Source organism: Danio aesculapii, chromosome 15 (assembly GCF_903798145.1).
Source record: "Danio aesculapii chromosome 15, fDanAes4.1, whole genome shotgun sequence".
NCBI classification, from domain to species: Eukaryota; Metazoa; Chordata; class Actinopteri; order Cypriniformes; family Danionidae; genus Danio; species Danio aesculapii.
Genome location: NC_079449.1, coordinates 13,567,168 through 13,589,255, shown reverse-complemented (window position 1 = coordinate 13,589,255; position 22,088 = coordinate 13,567,168). Strand labels below are relative to the sequence as shown.

General features: G+C 34.8%; 1 protein-coding gene across 15 annotated transcripts in view; it reads right to left on the bottom strand.

The window, feature by feature from the left end:
• Positions 1-18,158: 18,158 nt before the first annotated feature.
• The window catches only part of mecom (MDS1 and EVI1 complex locus), a 299,083-nt gene continuing 295,153 nt past the window's right edge, over positions 18,159-22,088 (bottom strand). For all 15 annotated transcript variants that reach the window (XM_056473129.1, XM_056473136.1, XM_056473131.1 and 12 more), the window contains 2 exons: positions 20,738-20,903; positions 18,159-19,801 (listed from right to left, as the gene is read on the bottom strand). In XM_056473129.1, coding sequence (XP_056329104.1) covers positions 19,673-19,801; positions 20,738-20,903 — 295 coding nt within the window. In that variant the 3' untranslated portion in view covers positions 18,159-19,672. The remainder of the gene's footprint in view (positions 19,802-20,737; positions 20,904-22,088) is intronic.

Sequence of the window (22,088 nt, the reverse complement as noted above, 5' to 3'; positions counted from 1 at the left end):
AATTGCATATACAGAATTAATTTGGGAAACAGCATCTATTAATCACTATAGAGCGCGTCAGCTAACTGTCACGCACCGCTATATGACTGTTTTGTGAATTTCATAGGAGGAGTGACGGCACCTGTAATGAAAAGGAAAGGGAATTCCACCGTTTTTATATTTATTTCAAAGTGTTTTCATGTCTAAATATAGCAAAAGCACAGAACAGACTCACATTTAAGAGCAAGGGGCGGCCCCTGGTGGTTTGGCGGTATGGGTTGCATATACTGTATTGCCACCCTTCAGAGAAAGACTGAAAATACAGGAGAAATATGGGAAAAACCCTTCACAGGATGATAGCGGGATAGAACTGTAAAATACGGGAGAATCCTGGGAAAAACGGGAGGGTTGACAGTAACCACAGAGGAGCTGTGTATAAAGGACTGCAGTAAGTTCTAAAGAGGTTTACCTTAACCTGCTCCGAACACAAATAAAACTTTTTTACCAGCATATTTGCTTGAACAAATAATTTTCGATGTTCCCTTTACATATCATTATCATCAGTCATGTCTTCAGTAATGACATGCCCTAAATATTTAAAAGTTTTACTAACATTTCAAACTTGCCCTAACAAATAAAATCAGGAAAAATCATATTTCTATAGTTCCACATGTCATATAAACACTTTTTGAATTATATTGCACAAAACAAAGCAATATATTTTGTTATATAAATTGAACACAAAGCAATATATTTTAAAGAAAGCTGGAAACCTGTTACCATTGACCTCCATATTTCCTTTTCCTACTGTGGTTAGAGGCTTCAGCTTTCTTTAAAATATCTTCCTTTGTGTTCAACAAAAAAACAACACACATAAATGTTTATAACCACTTGAGGGTGAGTAAATTGTGGGTACATTTTTGTTTTTGGGTGAATAATGCCTTTAATGAACTTCAATGTGTATGTATTTGGAAGTTTATTATGTTCAGTTGTTACCCTATTTACTAAATATTAAGCGCAATTACAGCTACAATAAGCTTTTCAGTTCAGATAGACTTAAAGCAAAATATAAAAGTTAGCACATCATGTTAATGTTAATACCAACAACTATTGCCATTAAAGTGATAGTTCACCCAAAGAGGAAAATTCTGTCATCATTTACTCACCCTTTACTTGTTCCTAACCTGTCTGTTTCTTTCTTCTGTTGAACACACAGAAAGATATCTTAATGAAATCTGGAAACCTATAACCATTGACTTCTATATATGCTTGTTTACAGGTTTCAGCTTTTTTAAAAATATCTTTATTTGTGGTCAACAGGAAAAAAACACATAAATGTTTTTAACCATTTGAGGGTGAGTATATGGTGGGCAAGTTTGCATTTTTTGGGTGAACTATCCCTTTAATAAACTTAATCAATGTGTTTATTTTTCACTTGTTTAATGTGGAGTTTACTGTGTTCAGTTCTTTACCCACTTTTTACTTAATAGCCTATATAAAGCTACATTTTTGTCACCAAAATTATTCATCTTTTTTATTTCAAGTAGCCTACAAAACCCCTGCAAATGAAAGCACTTTTTGTCTCAAGTCTGTTCTATCTAAAGGATCATGACTGTTAAAGCAACAGATAAAAGTGTCCAGAATGCAGTGTTAAATGTGCATTTAAACGACTGCTGCTGGTCAATCAGACAAGCCTGTTATTGTGTGCTTTAGATTGTTGTGGCACTAAGTGGTGGGTGTATATCAGCGCATTACTGAAAGGAAATGTGGCAGCATATTTCCACACACCAGTGAAAATATCTTGAGGGTTCAAATTATAGTAATAAACCCCTAACTACAGTCGAAGAGCAACCTTTAATTGCAGTGCGTCATGCGCGATATCTAAGGTGAGCGAGTTTCCAAGCGCACAGTTGACTTTTTATCCAATTCCACTCCAGACGGCCCTTTACGTCAGATTCACGGACCTCTGAGGCATTTTAAACAGTAAGCCGTTCCCCCTAACACGTCTTGTCATATTAAAACCATATGCATGGCGGCATCCGCGCTCGCACTGAGTGCCCATCAATAACGCTAATGACCCGTTTCCCGGGGGATCACAACAAATACCCGAATGAAACCGCCAGTCTTTAACGGGGCCGCCGCTCCTTCCGCGGCTTACGAGCTGTCACGTCTCCAGCCACAGCTGCCACCGGCCCGACTTTATCAAAAACAGCGACGGATGAAAAGAGTGCGCGATTTGCGAGAGATGTATTAAAAGAAGAAACCTCACTGGAAGGCATATTTTTAAAACCTCCTCCTCTGGGTATCCGCTCTGTGCCAACAATAATCTGAGCAATTACAACATAACAATCATGCGCTAAAGTAAAGCCATCTTTTTATATCAATAATGATATCTACATATGAGGTGGAGTGAACAAATGTACGCATCATTCAACAAGGATTTAGTAGGGGAGAGTGGAGACAGTGCAACAAGACCTATTCCTCCATACAGTAATGAGCTAAAGTGATGACATTTATACTATATATTCTCAGTCAGACCCCCCCCCCCGCCCTTTAATCAGAAAGAAATCAGCTATATGTGACAATTCCTTCAGTATAAAACAGCATAAAAATATTTGAGGGGAAAAGGTTTTTTTTTTCTTCTAATGTTCAGAAAATTTCTCATGCTGTATAATTTGTTTTTGTTAAAGACCATTCATTCATATAATTTAAATCAGTTTTCTTAGCTTTAAATAGGTATAGATATGAAGTGTTACAACTATTACCAGCACAGAAAATTTAGTCATGGTTGACGGAGCAGGCTGTTGCTACTGTCCCCATTACAAAATTCATTTAAAGGCAGGCCATATTAACAGTTTACAAATTTTTATTTTATTACAGTTTCAATGTAATTTAATTCCAAAGAATGAATTGTTTGGTTAATTAATTAGTTTTAAAGTTCAAAGTAGTTTAGTAAAGGTTCAGTCTATTTTTAGTAAACATATTTTTGTTCAGATTTTTTTGTAGGCCAATTACTGATCAAAACATACTTGTTGCTTGTTGTTTTTATAGTCTGTATTTATATGATCAATTTAACAAATGTAACCAATTTACATTTAATCTGTCAACCAAATAAATTGAAATAAAATCCAGCCTGATGTTTTATAATTTGTTTATTATTAATACATTTTGCAATGTTTGACTTTGTTCAGGTTTAAATTCTGCATATATTATCATATGTACACATATTATAGCAATGTGGGTAGGTGTCTGATAGATGTGGCTTTATTATATTAAAACCTTGGGTTTCCACAAAAAAAAAGAAGAACTGAGAAACTAAAGGAAATGCAAAAAGTGTTCATCACCATCCCTTAAATGTTAAAATACCATAACTCTGCTTGAGTTTGTGTATATAAAACACCAAGTTTAGATTTATAAATAAAACACACAATATGGTAAAATAGGATCAAGTCATGTAAATAGGCTATATTATGTGTTACCACAGCATTACAAGCCGAAAACTTTATGAAGTCAAATAAACAGTCACGTGACTAGCGCAGGTTGTTAAAGACTAAAAAACGTAGGAAAAGAAAGGCTTAAATACATTTCTTAATGCATGCATACACAGCATACACTCAAATATTAGCTAAATTATTGTAACTCTTACATTATAGTTTATGAATTCCTATTTAAATAAAGACTACAGCACCACACTAACTACTAAAGTAATAGTTATACAAAATTCAGACACTTACCTGCCATCCTGCTATGTGCAATGACCCGTTCCGACACTCTTGCAGCAGCCTGTTGAGAATTTACCTAAAGTAAATAGCCGTAAAGTTATTTATAAAGGATTAGGTTAATCAACAGGACAAAAATGAAATATGCCTATTACTTACACGGGTAATTGACAGGTGTTTTAGGCACCTTGTAAGTCGTGAGCCATTTTTAAAAACTAGGCGATGCGTCCATGTCTTTGTATGCTCTGCTTGTTTTTGTTTACGTGTGAAGGACACAGTTGCTATTTACCGCCTGTCAGGCAAAAATTTCAGTTGAAACACTCTCATATAAAAGTGCCCTACTACATATATTTATTTTCTGTTTATTTCTCTCTTTTGAAATATGCTCTAAATCGCAACAATGACTCCTCTATGTCATCCTTTCAGCTTTTTTACTTCCTGCCCTCCATCTGATCGAATTTCGCGCGTCACAATCACGTGATTGCACATTTTGATTGGCTGTCAATGTTGTTATTATTTAGCAGCTGGAAACATCGGACCACAGTATTGTCGCTTGTGGTGTGAAAATATTCTGATAGAATTGAGGTCCATTCAACTCGATACCCGATACCTATTAACATTAACAATGACACAGCCCTTTAAATTGGTAAGTTTGAATAACTGTCATTGTTATAATTGTTAATTAGCTAAATAAAAAAAGTTTGAAAATCTATTCCAATGAAATCAGCATTGCCATTGTTAAACTATGATGAGGAACTGCAATAACCATGTTTGTTCGGATGTATTAGTAAAACCAGATCAAGGGAGTGTTCAACTAAAAATGAAAGTTCTAGCCTACTCATCATCCTCAACTTGTTCCAAACTTATTTCCTTTTTTTTTCTTCACACAGGAAGATTGTTATGACCTTCTTTTAAGTCTATTGTTGGTTGGAGGTGTAGCAAAAAAAAAAATTGGTAAATTAAAGCTGTTTAAAGAATACTTAAGAATTTTGGGATACATGTTGGCTAGTAGGTGACGCAGTGGCACAGTAGGTAGTGCTGTCACCTCACAGCAAGAAGGTCGCTGGTTTGAGCCTCGGCTGGGTCAGTTGGCATTTCTGTATGGAGTTTGCATGTTCTCCCTGCATTCGCGTGGGTTTCTTCCGGGTGCTCCGGTTTCCCCCCACAGTCCAAAGACATGCGGTACAGGTGAATTGGGTAGGCTTAATTGTCCACAGTGTATGAGTGTGAGTGAGTGTGTATGGATGTTTCCCAGAGATGGGTTGCAGCTGCAAGGGCATCCGCTGCGTGAAAACATATGCTGGATAAGTTGGCGGTTCATTCCGTTGTGGCGACCCCAGATTAATAAAGGGACTAAGCCGAAAAGAAAATGAATGAATTAATGAATGTTGGCTGCTTTGTTTCCCCAACATTGCATTTCAGAATACCATGTTTTGTGTTCAGTGGAAGAAATTCATAAAAGTGTAGAATCACTTGAGTGAGTAAAATGGTGGAGTACATTTCTTTAATTTTTGTAAGGGTAGTAACACTTTGCATCTCTTTCTCTGGTCCAATGTTACTGCAAATCTGTTCTCAATCTTGGAGTTGCCACTCCAATGCAGACCTTAATTTTTTCTCTCCTCTTGCCCCAAAATCTTATTGGGTCATTTAATTCACTTATCAGTTTATATGGATTACCAGAACCCACAATTGATAAGCAATCACCCATGTGCAAAACAAAAGACTATTACTATTACTACCACATTTTCCCACTGTTTTGCAAAAGTAAAATTGACATTGATTGTCAATTGTAATTGATGGAATGAAATGGAAAATAATCTGTGCCAAATCATTACACAAACTGTGTTAAAACTGATCTTGCCAGCATGCACAGACTAAATGTGCCCAGATGTCAACAGCCACAGCGGCCAATGAATTTTCTGTTTAAGACTACATGTATATTTGCTTATGTGACATGATTATTAATGGTGTAATGGTGTTATGCAATCTTGTAATTATGGTAAAATCAGAAATTAAATCACCTTTCTTAATCCATTAAAAACTAGCATTTACAACCCTCCCAATATCTACCTTGGTTACATGAAATGAGTCCAATGAACTTATAATATGTTTAACTGGCTTAAAACAACTTGTGTAACTTCTAAAAATAAGTTAGGACATTCATTCATTCATTCATTCATTCATTCATTCATTTTCTTTTAGACTAGGTCCCTTTATTAATCAGGGGTCGCCACAGTGGAATGAACCACCAACTTATCCAGCATACTGTATGTTTTTACACAGCAGATGCTCTTCCAGCTGCAACCCATCATTGGAAAAAACCCATACACTCTCATTCACACATACACTACGGACAATTTTAGCATACCCAATTCACCTATAGCACATGTCTTTGGACTTGTGGGGGAAACCGGAGCACCCAGAGGAAACCCACACCAACACGGGGAGAACATGCAAACTCCACACAGAAATGCTAACTGACTCAGCCGAGGCTCGAACCAGCGACTTTCTTGCTGTGAGGCGATCGTGCTACCCACTGCGCCACCGTGCCACCCAAGTTAGAACATGATTAACTTGTTTATGATATATATTAGTTTTTTCATGCCAAATTAAATGTGAGTTTGTTAACAAAAAATAATGTCACATATATTTGTCCAAACTGGTATTCAGTAAAAACATGAGTGTAATCAGGCAAAAAAAAAAAAAAAAAGTAAAAAAATTGTGTGTTGGCGTGATCACATTTTAAACGGTCTTAGGCCTAATCACCATTTCATTGGTTAAAATGACAGATTTCTCTGAATTTCCCTATTGTTGAAAACATTGTAAATATAGACTGAACATTATATTACAATTTTTTGGAAATTGGAATGCAAAACACATAAACACTGTGTCTTTAAGAGAACCAACCAACACAATCACCCATGACTTACTGTTGAAGCAGAAATCAGTTTTAAAGATGGCACTCTCTCTATGCCCATCCTGTATGAAAGGCCTGCAGTGTCGTCTGTACCAGCCCAGCGGGTGCTGTTTCTTCTGGCAAGAGGGCAAGTGTAATGGTGCCAAGTTAATCAGCAAGAGAGTGCCAGCAGTGTCACACCCTGCACTCAGAGGCCATGATAGATGTCCCGACCAGGGCTGCGGTGCCACTGTGGGGCAGAATGTATGGGCATGTTTCAGCTGGCAGAAAAGAGAGGCGCCCGTGTTTGAACACACACATGAGAGAAGGATGTCAAGTTTTGTATCTATGCCAAAAGACTCATTAGTTCATTAGATAGATCCATACGCTCTGATGAGAGCCATAGGAAATTCCACTGTTAAATGCAAAAGCTCCCTTGAGAAGGACAAATGTGACTGTGTGTGTTCAGGAGGGGCACACACATACACACACACACACATACACTTTGGTTTGTTGGTTTACAATGACTCTCCATATGTTTATTGTATTTTATACAGTAAAACCGCTTATTATTATACCGCATTATCGTACCCCTACCCCTAAACCTAACCTTCAGAGGAAACCTGTGGTAAAATTTGAATGTGAAAAGACATTTTTAAGTTGTTATTATGAGGACACAAGGCACGTCCTTGTAAGCGAGCTTAATAAAGTAAACCTAGGTCATACCCATGTCGTTATACAAATTTCTGTCAAATATTTTAACAAATGTGCGTACATGTGGGGCTTTTGGTGGTTTATGGGGACTCGCCATAGATATAATGTATCTTATACTGTAAAAAACATGTACATGGCTTTACCCTACCCCTAAACATCACAGGAAACCTGTGGCAAATATTGAATATCAGAAGACTGCATTAAGTATGATTTTTAAATGTTTCAGATTATGAGGACACTGCTAATGTCCTCATAAACCACTTCAACACTATCAAACCTAGATCATGCCTGTCATTATACAAGTCTGTGTCCTCATAAACCAAAAAAATCCTCATAAACCACCAAAACTAGTAGACACACACACACACACGCACGCACGCACGCACGTACACACGCACGCACGCATGCACACATGCACGCACATTGGTTTTGGTGGTGTAAAAGAACTCTCCACATAGGCATATTGAATTTTTTATTGTTAAAACATTGATTATATGGCTTTATTCTACCTCTAAACCCAGTCTTGCAATACCTAGGTCATACATATTAATGTTATTATCCAAATTCGTGTTCTCGTAAACCACCAAAACCAGTGCACACACACACAAACACGTTGGTTTTGGTTGTTTAAAAGGACTCTCCATAGTCATAATGAATTTTATATTGTAATAACATTGATTATATGGCTTTACCCTACCCCTAAACCCAACCCTGTAATACCTACTGTAGGTCATAACTATATTATTATAATTTGTGTTCTCGTAAACCACCAAAACCAGTGCACACACACATTGATTCTGGTGGTTTAAAAGGACTCTCCATAGGCGTAATGAATTTTATACTGTAATAACATTGATTATATGGCTTTATCCTACCTCTAAACCCAATGTTGCAATACCTAGGTCATATCTATATTATTATCCAAATTTGTGCCCTTGTGAACCACTAAAACCAGTGGACACACACACACATTGGTTTTGGTGGATTAAAAGGACTCAATGAATTTTATACTGTTAAAACAATGAATATATTGCTTTATCCTACCCCTAAACCCCATCTTGCAATACCCAAGTCATATCTATATTATTATCATCCACATTTGTGTCCTCGTAAAACACCAAAACCAGTGGACACACACACACACACACACACTTTGGTTTTGGTGGTTTAAAAGGACTCTCCATAGGCATATTGAATTTTATACTGTAAAAAACATTGATTATATGACTTTATCGTACCCCTAAACCCAATCTTACAATACCTAGGTCAAATTCATGTTATTATGCAAGTTTTTGTTTTCGTAAATCACTAAAACCACACACACACACACACACGCACACACACACACACACACACACTCCACATAAGCTTAATGAATTTTATACAGTAAAAACATTGATTATATGGCTTTATCCTACCCCTAAACTAATACCTAGGTCATATCTACGTTATCCATTTGTGTCTTCATAAACCACCCAAAAACCAGTTCACACACACACACACACTCTCTCACTATATTGACTGTGTTGCTGTCCTGTACAAGCCTCGGCCTGTGATCTTTCATGCACATGACAGACGTACACGGCAAACAGCTGGTCAGTAATGGTCCATGTTGGCCTCTTTTCCTCCTCTGTAGACCCATTATCACCTTCACCCTACTACAGCACCCACAAACCCCTCTCCAGCTGACCTCATCAAAGTGGGACGACCTGCCGTGACCTCATCAGAGCTGGCTGACCCACGATGACCTCATCAAAGCAGGACGCCCCGCTGAGCTCCGAGACTGACGGCTTGCACTGACCAAAAGCGGCCCATCAATTATCAGTGAGTGTGACACCGGTTTTACTGTTCAAGCACTTGTGTGTACCTTACATTTCAGATTTGAGTGAAGGAGTAATTCACTGGTCTTAGGAACACTGTACAACAAAATCATATTAGTTAACATTTGACAATGCATTGACAATGAAGCAATACATTTGTGACAATATTTAGTCATTTATTGGTAATGGTTATTGATTTGGTTATTAATTAGTCAAGTAATTGGTAATGTTTTAAAAATAGTAATTGAAAAAAAAAAAATTCTACTAATGTTTTGCTTCTTAGACTTTTACACGCCTGAAACTTGTCTATAGCGCTTGTTCACTGCTGCTCTTATAGTTGTGTAAATTGCTTCCTTGTCCTCATTTGTAAGTCGCTTTGGATAAAAGCGTCTGCTAAATGACTAAATGTAAATGTAAATGTGAATTGTAATTTATGGTGATGGGACAAAATACAGAGTTTGGGAAAAATATATCAGTGCATTTATATTCTCCCCCCTAAAATAATACGCAGTTTACAAAAAAAAGTAACACATTTAAGTATTAGTGTTGATACTGCTCTTTCAACAGACATTTAACTGACTATAAGAAACTTTGCAAGTACATGTCAACTTACATTAACCCTAACCTCAACCTTAACCCCAACCTAACAGTCTACTTATAATCTAATGAGAATTAGTTGCCATGTAAATGCAATGTAACAAACAGACCATCAAAATGAAGTGTGACCAAATAAAAACATTACGACAATGACAAAAACAAAAAGTATTGTTGTTTTCGCATTAATGTTTGGTGTTTTCATACAGGAAATCCTTCGCTCACTAAAGTATTCTACTTTCCTCAAAGACATTTTTCTTGTGTTCTCTACAATGTATTGCATTCCTCCAAGAAATTGTATCATTAAACATCTTGTTCAAAATAGTATTCAAAAAATTGTTCTCATGAAAGCGATTTGTGTTTTCGTCTAAGTGTCTTGCGTTTTCTCAAAAGTATCGCCATGATAAAAGACATTTATCATGGCCAAAATTGGTTTTCTCACAGAACTATTTTGCTCTTTACCATCATCATAAGTTTAGGGGCTCCAAAAAAAGCAATTTCTTTACGTTTTTAAAACAAGTGAGTAAAACTGTTGCCTTAAAATTATGTAAATGAACTATGTTAATTATGCATAATTATAAACTTTAAATCAGGGGTGTCAAACTCAGTTCCTGCAGGGCCGCAGCTCTGCACAGTTTAGTTCCAACTCTAATTAAACACACCTGATCTTACTAATTGAGTCATTCAGGCTTAATTAAAACCTACAGGCAAGTGTGTTGAAGTTGGAACTAAACTGTGTTGGGCTGCAGCCTTTTAGGAACTGAGTTTGACACCCCTGCTTTAAATCAACTGAACAGTTCCAAGTGACAAAGGGTTTGAAGTAAAAAATGACATCTGCTGTTTGTTCAAACTCAATTCTTGAGTTTTTTTGGGGAACAGCATATTATTTTTATGTTTAATCCACTTAAATTTGTAAAACTAATAAGTGAACTTAATTCCTTCATGCTGTCTTAACACACCTCTATGTGGAATCCAGCATTTTTTTTACCAACCTAGGCTCATTCTGAAAGCTTACCGCTGTATACATTTCTGAAGAGCGCTAAATAGGAGCCAGGTTTTTTAGCGTTTTTTGTTTTCGCGAATATATCAGAGGCCGCTGTGTACACCTTTTGAGATCTCAAATGTCAAATGCCATTCACGCCTGCTGTTCTCGCGTAAACCCACCAGAACCCACTGTCGACTGATTGTTTGACTGACTGACTGATCGACTGACCCACCCTTCTCCTTCCCTAAACCCAATCAATTGCATTGATTGACCCGCCCACCCACTTCCCCAAACCCAACCAACCCAACATTCCCATTCTCACCCTGTTATTTACTTTTTTATTTAAATTTTTGTATTCTGTTTTTGTGTTACCTGCTTTCTGGAACCGTTCTTCACCTGACTCGAACCCCGTCATTATGGTCAACTCCTCTATGTGTCTCAAGTCCACCAACATACATGGCGAGCTAACTGGACAATCTGGTAACAGTAGGGAAAGCATCCATATGGGGGTAAGCGGTCAGCTTGTAAGTGCGAAAAGTAATGACCTCATACCTCCCTATAGCATTCATTTAAAAAATGAAATGCAGCCATATGTACTTCTGGCTACATAATTTGTGATCTCCAGAAACATATATAGGGCTACATTTTCAGAATGAAATTCTTTTTTTTTTTTACAGTGTACTCATTTTTTTAAAAGTAACTAATCGTTCAAATTTATTTAAGTTATTACTTAAAAACTTTTTGTTTTGATACATCCATTTTTGAACAAAATATATAAATTTTTAAACAAAACTAAAAGGTACTTTTTCAAAGTACTGATTCAAAAAACTTGATTCAAAGTAAAAAAAAACAAACTTTAGTATTGAGTCAAGTACACTCAAAAATGACTTTTGCTGCTTGCTTAAACTACATATTTAAAATGACCTAAAACAACAATTCTTACGTTTTTTTAGGAGAACTTAATTTTTTTATGTTCAAACTACTTATATTTGTAAAAATGATTAAGTTAACTTAATCGATTTGTGTTGGGACAACATGAAGGAATTGTGTAGAACCCTGCATTTTTACAGTGTAATTCAATTACTTATTAACTAGACAAAGTATCTACAAAAGTTATTGAAATAAAATTTTAATGATGTAATTAGTAATTAATCACTTCTATGTTCCAAATTACAAATGATATTATTATCAATGGCAGTGCGGTGGCGCAGTGGGTACACTGAAAAAAATTATTCAAAGATGATTCCTTGGAGTAACTAAATTTTTTACGTTAAGTGGTTGTTAACAATTTATTTGGGTTAAATTTAAACAAACAAATTAAGTTGAATTTTCTTAAATTTAATTTGTTTGTTTAAATTCAACACAAATAAATTGTTTGCAACAGTTTTGCAGACATCATTTTTTTCAGTGTAGCGTTGTCGTCTCACAGCAAGAAGGTTGCTGGTTCAAGCCTCGGCTGGGTCAGTTGGCATTTTTGTGTGGAGTTTGCATGTTCTCCCTGTGGTCATGTGGGTTTCCTCCGGTTTCCCTCACAGTCCAAAGACATGAGCTATAGTTGAATTGGGTAAGCTAAACTGTTTGTAGTGTATGTGTGTTAATGAGTGTATGGATGTTTCCCAGTACTGGGTTGCAGCTAGAAGGGTATCCGCTGTGTAAAACATATGCTGTTGGCAGTTCATTCTGCTGTGGCGACCCCAGATTAATAAAGGGACTAAGCCAAAAAGAAAATGAATGAATGAGTCATTATTAACAATATGAAGTTTTTGGCTTGAGAAACTAGTGTGTTCTGTCTGTGTTTAGTTCCCTTTTAACCCCCATAATCCAGACAGCGACAACAAAAATCACATTTAAGTCAGACTAAAGAATACCAGGAAACACACAAAAAAGCTAATTAATTAAAAAGCTAACTAATTTTCCCAAGCAAATCCCATCCAGCCTGTCATCACCCAAACACACAGTGTCCCGATCCCAGACAAGCAGTCATCGGCCCTCCATCCACAATCACAGAGAAGATGATGAATACTCAAACACTGGAGGAGAATAAAGTGATAAAACTGCATCCCTCTGGAAAAGGACATTTGGGAATATGATTAGCACAGAAAGAGTCCGACTTATGAGGGGGTGAGAGGGAGGGTTTTGCGAGCGGGGTTGGCAGGAGAAGTGGGATCCCGTTGAAACAATGAGAGCGAGCCGTCACTGGAATGTTGTTTCTCATTGAGCGTTTGAGCGATGAGCCAGGTCATCACATCTCTCCACCTCATCCATCATTTGGCTCAAACAAACGAGAGCGCCGCTCATTCTGGCCTCTCTCTGGCTGCGGGACAGTGGGGCCTGTGTGAGAGCCATGACCGGGGAGCAGACTCGCGCTGTGTCCGTCTGCCAGCGTGTGTCAAGCAGATTTTTATGTGTCTCGCTGTGAAATAATACGAGTGGGTGTGTGAGAGAGCCGCTATCAATGGAGGTTTATTCCCTCTCTCTCAGAAATGTGTGTGGCTGTGTGTGAGAATCATCTGTGTGGCATCAAGCAGCTCCAGCAATCATTGGTCTGTGTGATTGAGAAACAGAAAATGATGGAACATTTTCATTTAAGTGATGATAAAAATTGGGATTAAACCTACTTTCAATCTTTTAAAAATTTGGAAATTATTCAGTAGTATGTAAGGCAAATAAATACATACAAATATATATTTATATCAGCGTGAGGTGTATGAAATTATTTTAAATTTAAAATGCTATGGTACATCATGCTAAATTTAGTTTATCTTTAAAAACAGTTGCTGTAGCAAAATGATTACAATTATTTTAATGCAGACAAGATTTAAATTTTTTTTTTTTATCAATGACGAGAATTTAATTTGGCATTTTTTCATTGCAATGTATTGCAGTTATTGTAATAATATTGCACTGACAATGTTTTTCTACATTAAAAAAGGGAAAAAGAAAACAGTAAATCAAAACAAATTCCATCATCAAATTACCAAGTGAGATATATATATATATACATACACACATATACCTGTATATACCAATTTCTGTTTAACGGAGAGAAGATTTTTTTCAACACATTTTTACAATTTCTACAACACATTTAATAATTCTGACTTCAACTGTGTATATATATGTGTGTAAATATATATATATATATATAAACACAGCATATATATATATATATATATAAACACAGCATATATATATATATATATATATATATATATATATATATATATATATATATATATATATATATATATATATATATATATATATATATATATATATATATATATATATATATATATACGTTTCTGTTTAATGGAGAGCAGATTTTTTTCAACATATTTCTAAACATAAAGGTTTTAATTACTCATTTTTAATAAACAATTTATTTTATCTTTGCCATGATGATAAAGTGACATTTAATGCCATTTAAAACTAGGTTAATTAGGTTAACTAGGCAAGTTAGGGTAATTAGGCAATTTATTATATAACGATGGTTTGTTCTGTAGACTATCGAAAAAAAATATAACTTAAAGGGGCTAATAATTTTGATCTTAAAATGGTTTAAAAAAAAAATTTTAAACTGCTTTTACTCTAGCCGAAATAAAACAAATAAGACTTTCTCCAGAACCTTCATTACTTGCGACTCCTTTGTGTTCTGACCACATGTGCTTGGTTGTACACTATATCAATAAAGTGTTTTAAAAACAGTTGCAATACATTGAGCCACTAAAGCATTGTTATGATGTTTTTCTACAGGAGGAAAATGTGAATTACTTCCAAATACTTCAAATATAGTCTGTGTTAGTAAATGCAAGGCTATTTATGAAATCCAGGCATAACACTGTATGACAACGCTTTAGATGACTGTACCAGGGCCTACAGCTAATCAATCTGGCAGATTCTGGAGTGCATTACAACTCTAAAGAACATTATAAACAATAAATAATCTTAAATAAAACAAATACATTTATAGAGATGGTATATAAGTATTTAATTTCACTCACTTGGGAAATGGAGGCCACGTGAATGGTTTGTGAGCACAATTAAGTGCACATTGCATGCCATATCATCTGATAATTGTAAGAAATAATTCCAAAAGGCAATTGACTGTGTAAAGCCACATAAAACAAAAATACGATGTATATGCTGAGTTCAGCGGCTAATCAGCCGGAATCAGGTGAGGTGAAGTGACGGCGACCAGCAAGACCTAGCTGTCACTCAAGTGGCCACGCTCTTACTTTTGCAGACTTAATAAAACCTAATGTAAACTAAACGGATGAGTTATAAAAAAATTCACCCCTCACAGTTGTCTTCATGTTATTACATGAAGGGTAATAATAGCTATCTGAACAAAAATCGTTCTTTGTACCAGGCTGTAAACACTTTTTTCTGCTGTAAAGTTGGCCGTTTTAACATTGGGGTCAATAAAAATTTGCTCTATATGTAGCCAGGCCTAGCAGAATTTTGATGAATTGCAGTTTCAGTTACTCCCGTATTTGCTTCACGAGGGAGAGCGGGAGGTTGCCACTTGGGAAATATTTAAAAAATAAAAAATAAAAATCAAAGGGGGCTAATAATTCTGACTTCAACTACATATATACAGGGCTTGACATTAACACCCACCAACCCACCAAATGCAGGTAGATTTCAGCTGTGGCGGGTCAGACAACCACACCCATTAGCCACTTTGGCCGATTGAAAATAATTTTTAGATTGCAGTTTTCTTAAAAGCAAAGTTCGACAATAAGGATGCCCATCGAGAAGCAGCATGACTGACAAAAACAACCGTGTTCGTGCGAGCAAAAGAAAGCAGGTGAATACCAATTACTGAGAGGATGATCACGCGGATGGAGAGACTCTCACTTACTGACGAGGGCTTTAGTGTCACGAGCACAGCTGATGTGATGCACGCGAGTGTTTAAATGCTTACGCGCTCCCATTTCCTTACGCGAAGCAACTGTGCCTGAAAACTACTGATGCGATCAGTTCCCTATGAAATAGACTGGACAAAAAGCGATGCTCACAATGCTTGCTTTCAAGAGTTTGCGATTCTTTAAAATAATGTTTTTTTGTAAGCAGCAGCGGTTGCTGCTTTTGCTTTGACCATTCTTTGAACAGATTATTAATGGGCCTAACATTAACTGTGTGTTAACTGTAATTTAGCAGTTGCAGATCGCTAGAGAACTACAATTCTGACACTGAACCGAACTGAACTGTCACAGTTGACAGTCATCCAGACACAGAAGCCACAGTCACACTGCACTTTATGCCCCATAGACTTCCATTCATACGCATGCAAATGCAGCAAACCGGAAACGCAAGGTCGTGCGACAAGTGTCGCAGTTCACTGCGTTGCAAAGTTCAAGTTTTTTTAAATCTGACCTGCAAAATTACATCACGTGACTGCCTGAGACCAATCGAAGATCAAAACATGAGCTCTCTGGACAGAAATGTAAAATATGAACCAATCACTCGCTTTTTTAAATGTCTATCTTGTTTAATCCTGCCCCTGTTCACAGCGCTATACGGATTTTGCATGCTCAAACTCTAGTGTGACCACGGCATTACACACACACAGCTGAAGTTCATCACTGAATGATTACATAGACTATATATACACCCCCAGTTTCACACTCACATTGCTGAGTCTTGCTAAACTGTAAGTGAGCATTACGAAGCGTTTCCTTGCCTTGTTTTTATTTTTGTCGCCTGTCCCGACCATTCGCCTGTACTCTGACTATGATTTTGGAATGTCTGCATGTTCCTGTCTGTCCCTGTTTTGACCTTTGCCTGCCTGATGATTCTCTTCACAAACTGCATTTGGATCCTCACCTCTGTTGCAACTCGACTCATTACAATAATTCATAAACAGCTATTTTACGCAATAACTACAATATATGTAATTACTACAGTAAACTATGTATCTACTGACATGAAACAAATCATATTGTATGATTGAATTGTATAGTTTTATATAAAGAGAATCAATGATAATTAAGATTGAGGCATTTTTGTTCTTCACAAAATGCATTACAGTAATTACAATCATGGATTTTATGGTGAAATGTAACCTTGACATGTTTTTCGAGCGAGTCCACCTCCAGAGATGAAGACACAGAGAAAGAGAGAGTCAGAGACAGCGTGAGAGTGCACAGTTCGCCCACACAGGAGTTTTTATTTCTCAGTAACTCCTCCCACAGTATTGAATTATAATGCAATACAGTTACATTGTAGAAAGCATTAAAACAGAAGTACCTCAACTCACTGATTACTTTTAAAAATGGGATTATAAACATCGACAAAAATAACAAACAAACAAAGTGAAATAGGAAAGATCTGGTCCTTCACACCCCCCCTTCCCCTGTGAGGAGAAACAAAATCTGGCATTTCTCATAGGTTTGGCACAAGAAATCAACATGGACCCGAACGTCACACAAGCTTGCAGACAACCATAGAAAATGTCAGGTACAGCTTGGACCAATCATGCGCTTGTTTGATGAAGAAACAATATCAGCTGTTTTAATTCTTCTTTCCTTTTTTCTCATTTTTTTCTATTTTACAGTTGAATCAATAAATTGTCATACAAAAAAACCCTACGTAATATCTATCATTTACCAGTTTTAATTAGAAGTATAAGCTGTGATGGTACGTTTAATACTATCTGGCATTCAGACGTTTCTACAAACCCCAGTAGAGTCTCTCCCCCCGAAAAATATTTCAGTGAGAAATTCTTCATTTCAACACAAGGGGGCGCTTTGAGAGCAGTGCTATTCAGTAAACAAACTACAGTTTGCAGAGAAATAAATACAACTTTCAAGATACACAGCAATAACATTGACGACATCAACCAAAGGAAAAAAAAGACAAAACAAAAACAACAAGGAAAAAAGGAACCCATGATTGTCTATAAATGAAAGACACACAAGGACGGTGTAGCTAAAGACTAGCATTCAGGGTATTTAGTGGTATCGTTCACCAACTAATGGAAGAAGGTTACCGTGGAAACGATAGAATGCCCTTTAACGCGAGTTCTACAGATTCAGATTCTATTTTTTTTAATTTAGAAAAAAAAAAACGTTTACTAGCATTTTTTTTACACCTAACTAAAAAGAGTGTCTGTTTACTATGGAGCCAGATCCTTCTCAGAAATAATACATTTACGAAATAAAATTCATACGTGCACAGCACAATTCACATTTACAAAATCCAATTTGTAAATTCAAAACACAATTCATAAATACAACACACAATTTGTGAATTCACAAGTAAAAATCATACATATTTACGCCAAATTGAATGTGTATTTAGAAATCGTGTTTTGAATTTACGAATTGGATTTGTTTATTTTTGAAATTATGAATTGGATTTGTGTATTTTTGAATTGACGAATTAGATTTGTGTATTTAGGAATCGTGTTTTGAATGTACGAATTGGATTTGTTTATTTTTTGAATTTACGAATTAGATGTTTATTTTTAAATTTACGAATTGCATTTGTTTATTTTTGAATTGACGAATTGGATTTTTGTATTTTTGAATCGTGTTTTGAATTTACGAATTGGATTTGTGTATTTATGAATCTTATTTTGAAATAACAATTGAATTTGTGTATTTAGGATTCATGTTTTGAATTTACAAATTGGATTTGTGTATTTTTGAATTGACGAATTAGATTTGTGTATTTAGGAATCGTGTTTTGAATTTACGAATTGAATTTGTGTATTTATGAATCGTGTTTCGAATTTACAAATTGGATTTGTGTATTTTTGTATTGATGAATTGGATTTGTATATTTAGGATTCGTGTTTTGAATTTACAAATTGGATTTGTTTATTTTTGAAATTATGAATTGGATTTGTGTATTTTTGAATTGACGAATTAGATTTGTGTATTTAGGAATCGTGTTTTGAATTTACGAATTAAATGTTTATTTTTAAATTTACGAATTGCATTTGTTTATTTTTGAATTGACGAATTGGATTTTTGTATTTTTGAATCGTGTTTTGAATTTACAAATTGGATTTGTGTATTTATGAATCTTATTTTGAAATAACAAATTGAATTTGTGTATTTAGGATTCATGTTTTGAATTTACAAATTGGATTTGTGTATTTTTGAATTGACGAATTGGATTTGTGTATTTTTGAATCGTGTTTTGAATTTACGAATTGTATTTTGTAAATGTGATTTGCGTTGTGGATGTATGAATTATATTTTGTAAATGTATTATTTTTTACACTGATCTGGCTCAATAGTTTTCGCACAAATGGGCTTGAAAGTGGGTTTTAGGTAATGCAGTGCTTTTATCGGACAGAACCTGAAAGAGTCACTGTCTTGCTCCTTTACACCATTTTTTTTATTAATTTTTTTATTTGTACAAGCAGCGTCAGTGAGAGGTTTAAAGGTCACACCTTTTATCGGTTTATAAATTCACTTCAAAGAGAAACACCAACGACCTCTTGTGTTTGTACGTTTGTGTACAAGACCAGAAATAAAAACTGTTGAAATGCTTACACGGCTGATTTGTCTGTATTTGCGTTCGCGTATGATGTGTGATGTCATTAATGTTCAGTATATTTACAGGCCGGCAGGCGTTTTGTGCCTGAATAGTTCTGCGATCACATTTTGTCTTGTGGAAGACTCTGGTGTGTTACTCTCAGTAACATCGGACAAAACTCACAAACACCAATGTTTCAAAAACGGTTCACCAGCTGCCACTGCTGTGCAAAACACTGGAACTGGACAGAATAAATACAACTATTATTACGAATTTACTAATATGTCATCGTCTTCATCATCACCATCAAACACTACTGTCATTCCTACTTGATCAATGATTTGTTCATGTACATGGGGAAGGTGTGTGTGTGTGTTACATGGACTCGGGCACTTGTCTCTTGTGCAGTGTGTTTGTGGACCAGCGTCTCTGGTTGTAGTGTAGCAGAATGTTAAGTCCCGTCGGGGTGTCATACGTGACTGAGAGATTGAATGGCGCTGGGTTCTGCAGCACGAGCCAAACTGTGCCACATTGGGGCATTATGGGTAGACGAATGGAGTGGATCCTTATCGGCTAGAGACAGCATCATAGCATATGCCTATGAACAAAAAGAAAGATATACAGTTACAAACACAAAAACTGTAGCTATGGAAATGTATTATTATTAATAATAATAAAATAATTCTGCTTATAATACACAGACTATATCCATGAACACTGTGATGCTTGTTATTAAAAATTTTAAATGTATACTAATAATTTTACTACTAAGGGTTTTCTAAAAGTTATAGTTATTATTATTATAAAAAATATAATACAAATGATACTTGTTGCTTGTTTAATTATAAAATATATTGGCCAGAATTGTTAGCAATAATAATAATAAAGCTATATATAAAGCTATATATATATATATATATATATATATATATATATATATATATATATAAAGCTATATATATATAAAGCTATATATATATATATATATATATATATATATATATATATATATATATATATATATATATATATATATATATATATATATATATATATATATACAACAGTTCTGTCCAGTTCTTAAATCCTCCCAGTAGTGCTGATATACAGCCATATCGCACTGCTACTCATGTCATATTGCTCATATATATATATATATATATATATATATATATATATTAAATTATTATATTAATGGACATTTTATACTAGTAAATAATTATTAATATTAGTAAAATTTGTAGGTAATTTCAATATTAATAGATATAAATAATAAATATTACAATAATTACAATACCTAGTATTTATATACTGTACATCTTGATTTTTGCCATTATAAACACTTACTAATATTATTCTTATTATAATTATTAATAAATCTTAAGTTTATTGTTATCATACAATATTATTAATTAAATTATTCGCTAATATTATGTAAATAACATTATTAAATGGCAAATAAAAGCCTAAATAACATTGCAAACATCATTAAAAGGTTTTGCTCTCTATATGACTAGACAGTCAATGGCGATACCTGTGATTTTGACTTCCTGTAGAGAGGCTGCTTAATGCCTTCTTGCAGATGGGCGGGACCAAAGCTGCTGACATCCCCATCACTGAGATCCCCATCCTCCATACTAAAGTGACGGATGTGATCCAGCGTGGAGAAGCTGCTCTGATCTTCATCATCCTCATCAAACCTGAAAATGATCCAGATTCAATTAGATCACAATCATAAAAGGAACGAACATATCCAGCACAAGAGAACTGATCATGCCCAGCTGAGCCTGGTTTTTGTTTTGAGTCTGGTTTGTTTTTTTTCACTTTCATCAATTGGTGAAGTTTGTTCTTCGCCACTCGCTTGCTTGGTTTGGGATTTGTTGAGATACACATCTCTTGATTTACTCTTCAGTGCTTGGGCTTTCAGGAGTGTATGGAGTCAAATCAGTCACAGAAATAATACATTTACAAAATAAAATTGCATACATGCACAGCACAATTCATATTTAAAATATTCAACTTGTAAATTCAAAACAATTCATAAATACAACACACAGTTTGTGAATTCACAAGTAAAAATCTAATATTTTTGCCAATGATTTAGATTTGTTTATTTTATGAATTGTGTTTTGAATTTACGAATTGGATTTGAGTATTTTTGAATCGTATTTGAATTTACGAACTGGATTTGAGTATTTTTGAATCGTGTTTTGAATTTAAAAATTGGATGTGCATTTTTGAATCGTGTTTTGAATTTACGAACTGGATTTGAGTATTTTTGAATCGTGTTTTGAATTTACAAATTGGATTTGAGTATTTTTAAATCATGTTTTGAATTTACATATTGGATGTGCATTTTTGAATCGTGTTTTGAATTTACGAACTAGATTTGAGTATTTTTGAATCGTGTTTTGAATTTACAAATTGGATGTGCATTTTTGAATCATGTTTTGAATTTACGAACTGGATTTGAGTATTTTTGAATCATGTTTTGAATTTACAAATTGGATGTGCATTTTGAATCGTGTTTTGAATTTACGAACTGGATTTGAGTATTTTTTATTTGTTTTGAATTGATGAATTTGTTTGTTTATTAATCATGTTTTGAATCTACGAATTGGACTTGAGTACTTTTGAATCATGTTTTAAATTGACGAATTGGATTTGTGTATTTTTTAATTGTTTTGAATTGATGAATTGGATTTGTGTTTTTTGAATTTATGAATTGGATTTGAGTATTTTTGAATCATGTTTTAAATTTACAAATTGGATGTGCATTTTTTAAACGTGTTTTGAATTTACAAATTGAATTTGTGTATTTTTAAATCGTGTTTTGAATTTATGAATTCGATTTGAGTATTTTTGAAAAGTGTTTTGAATTTATA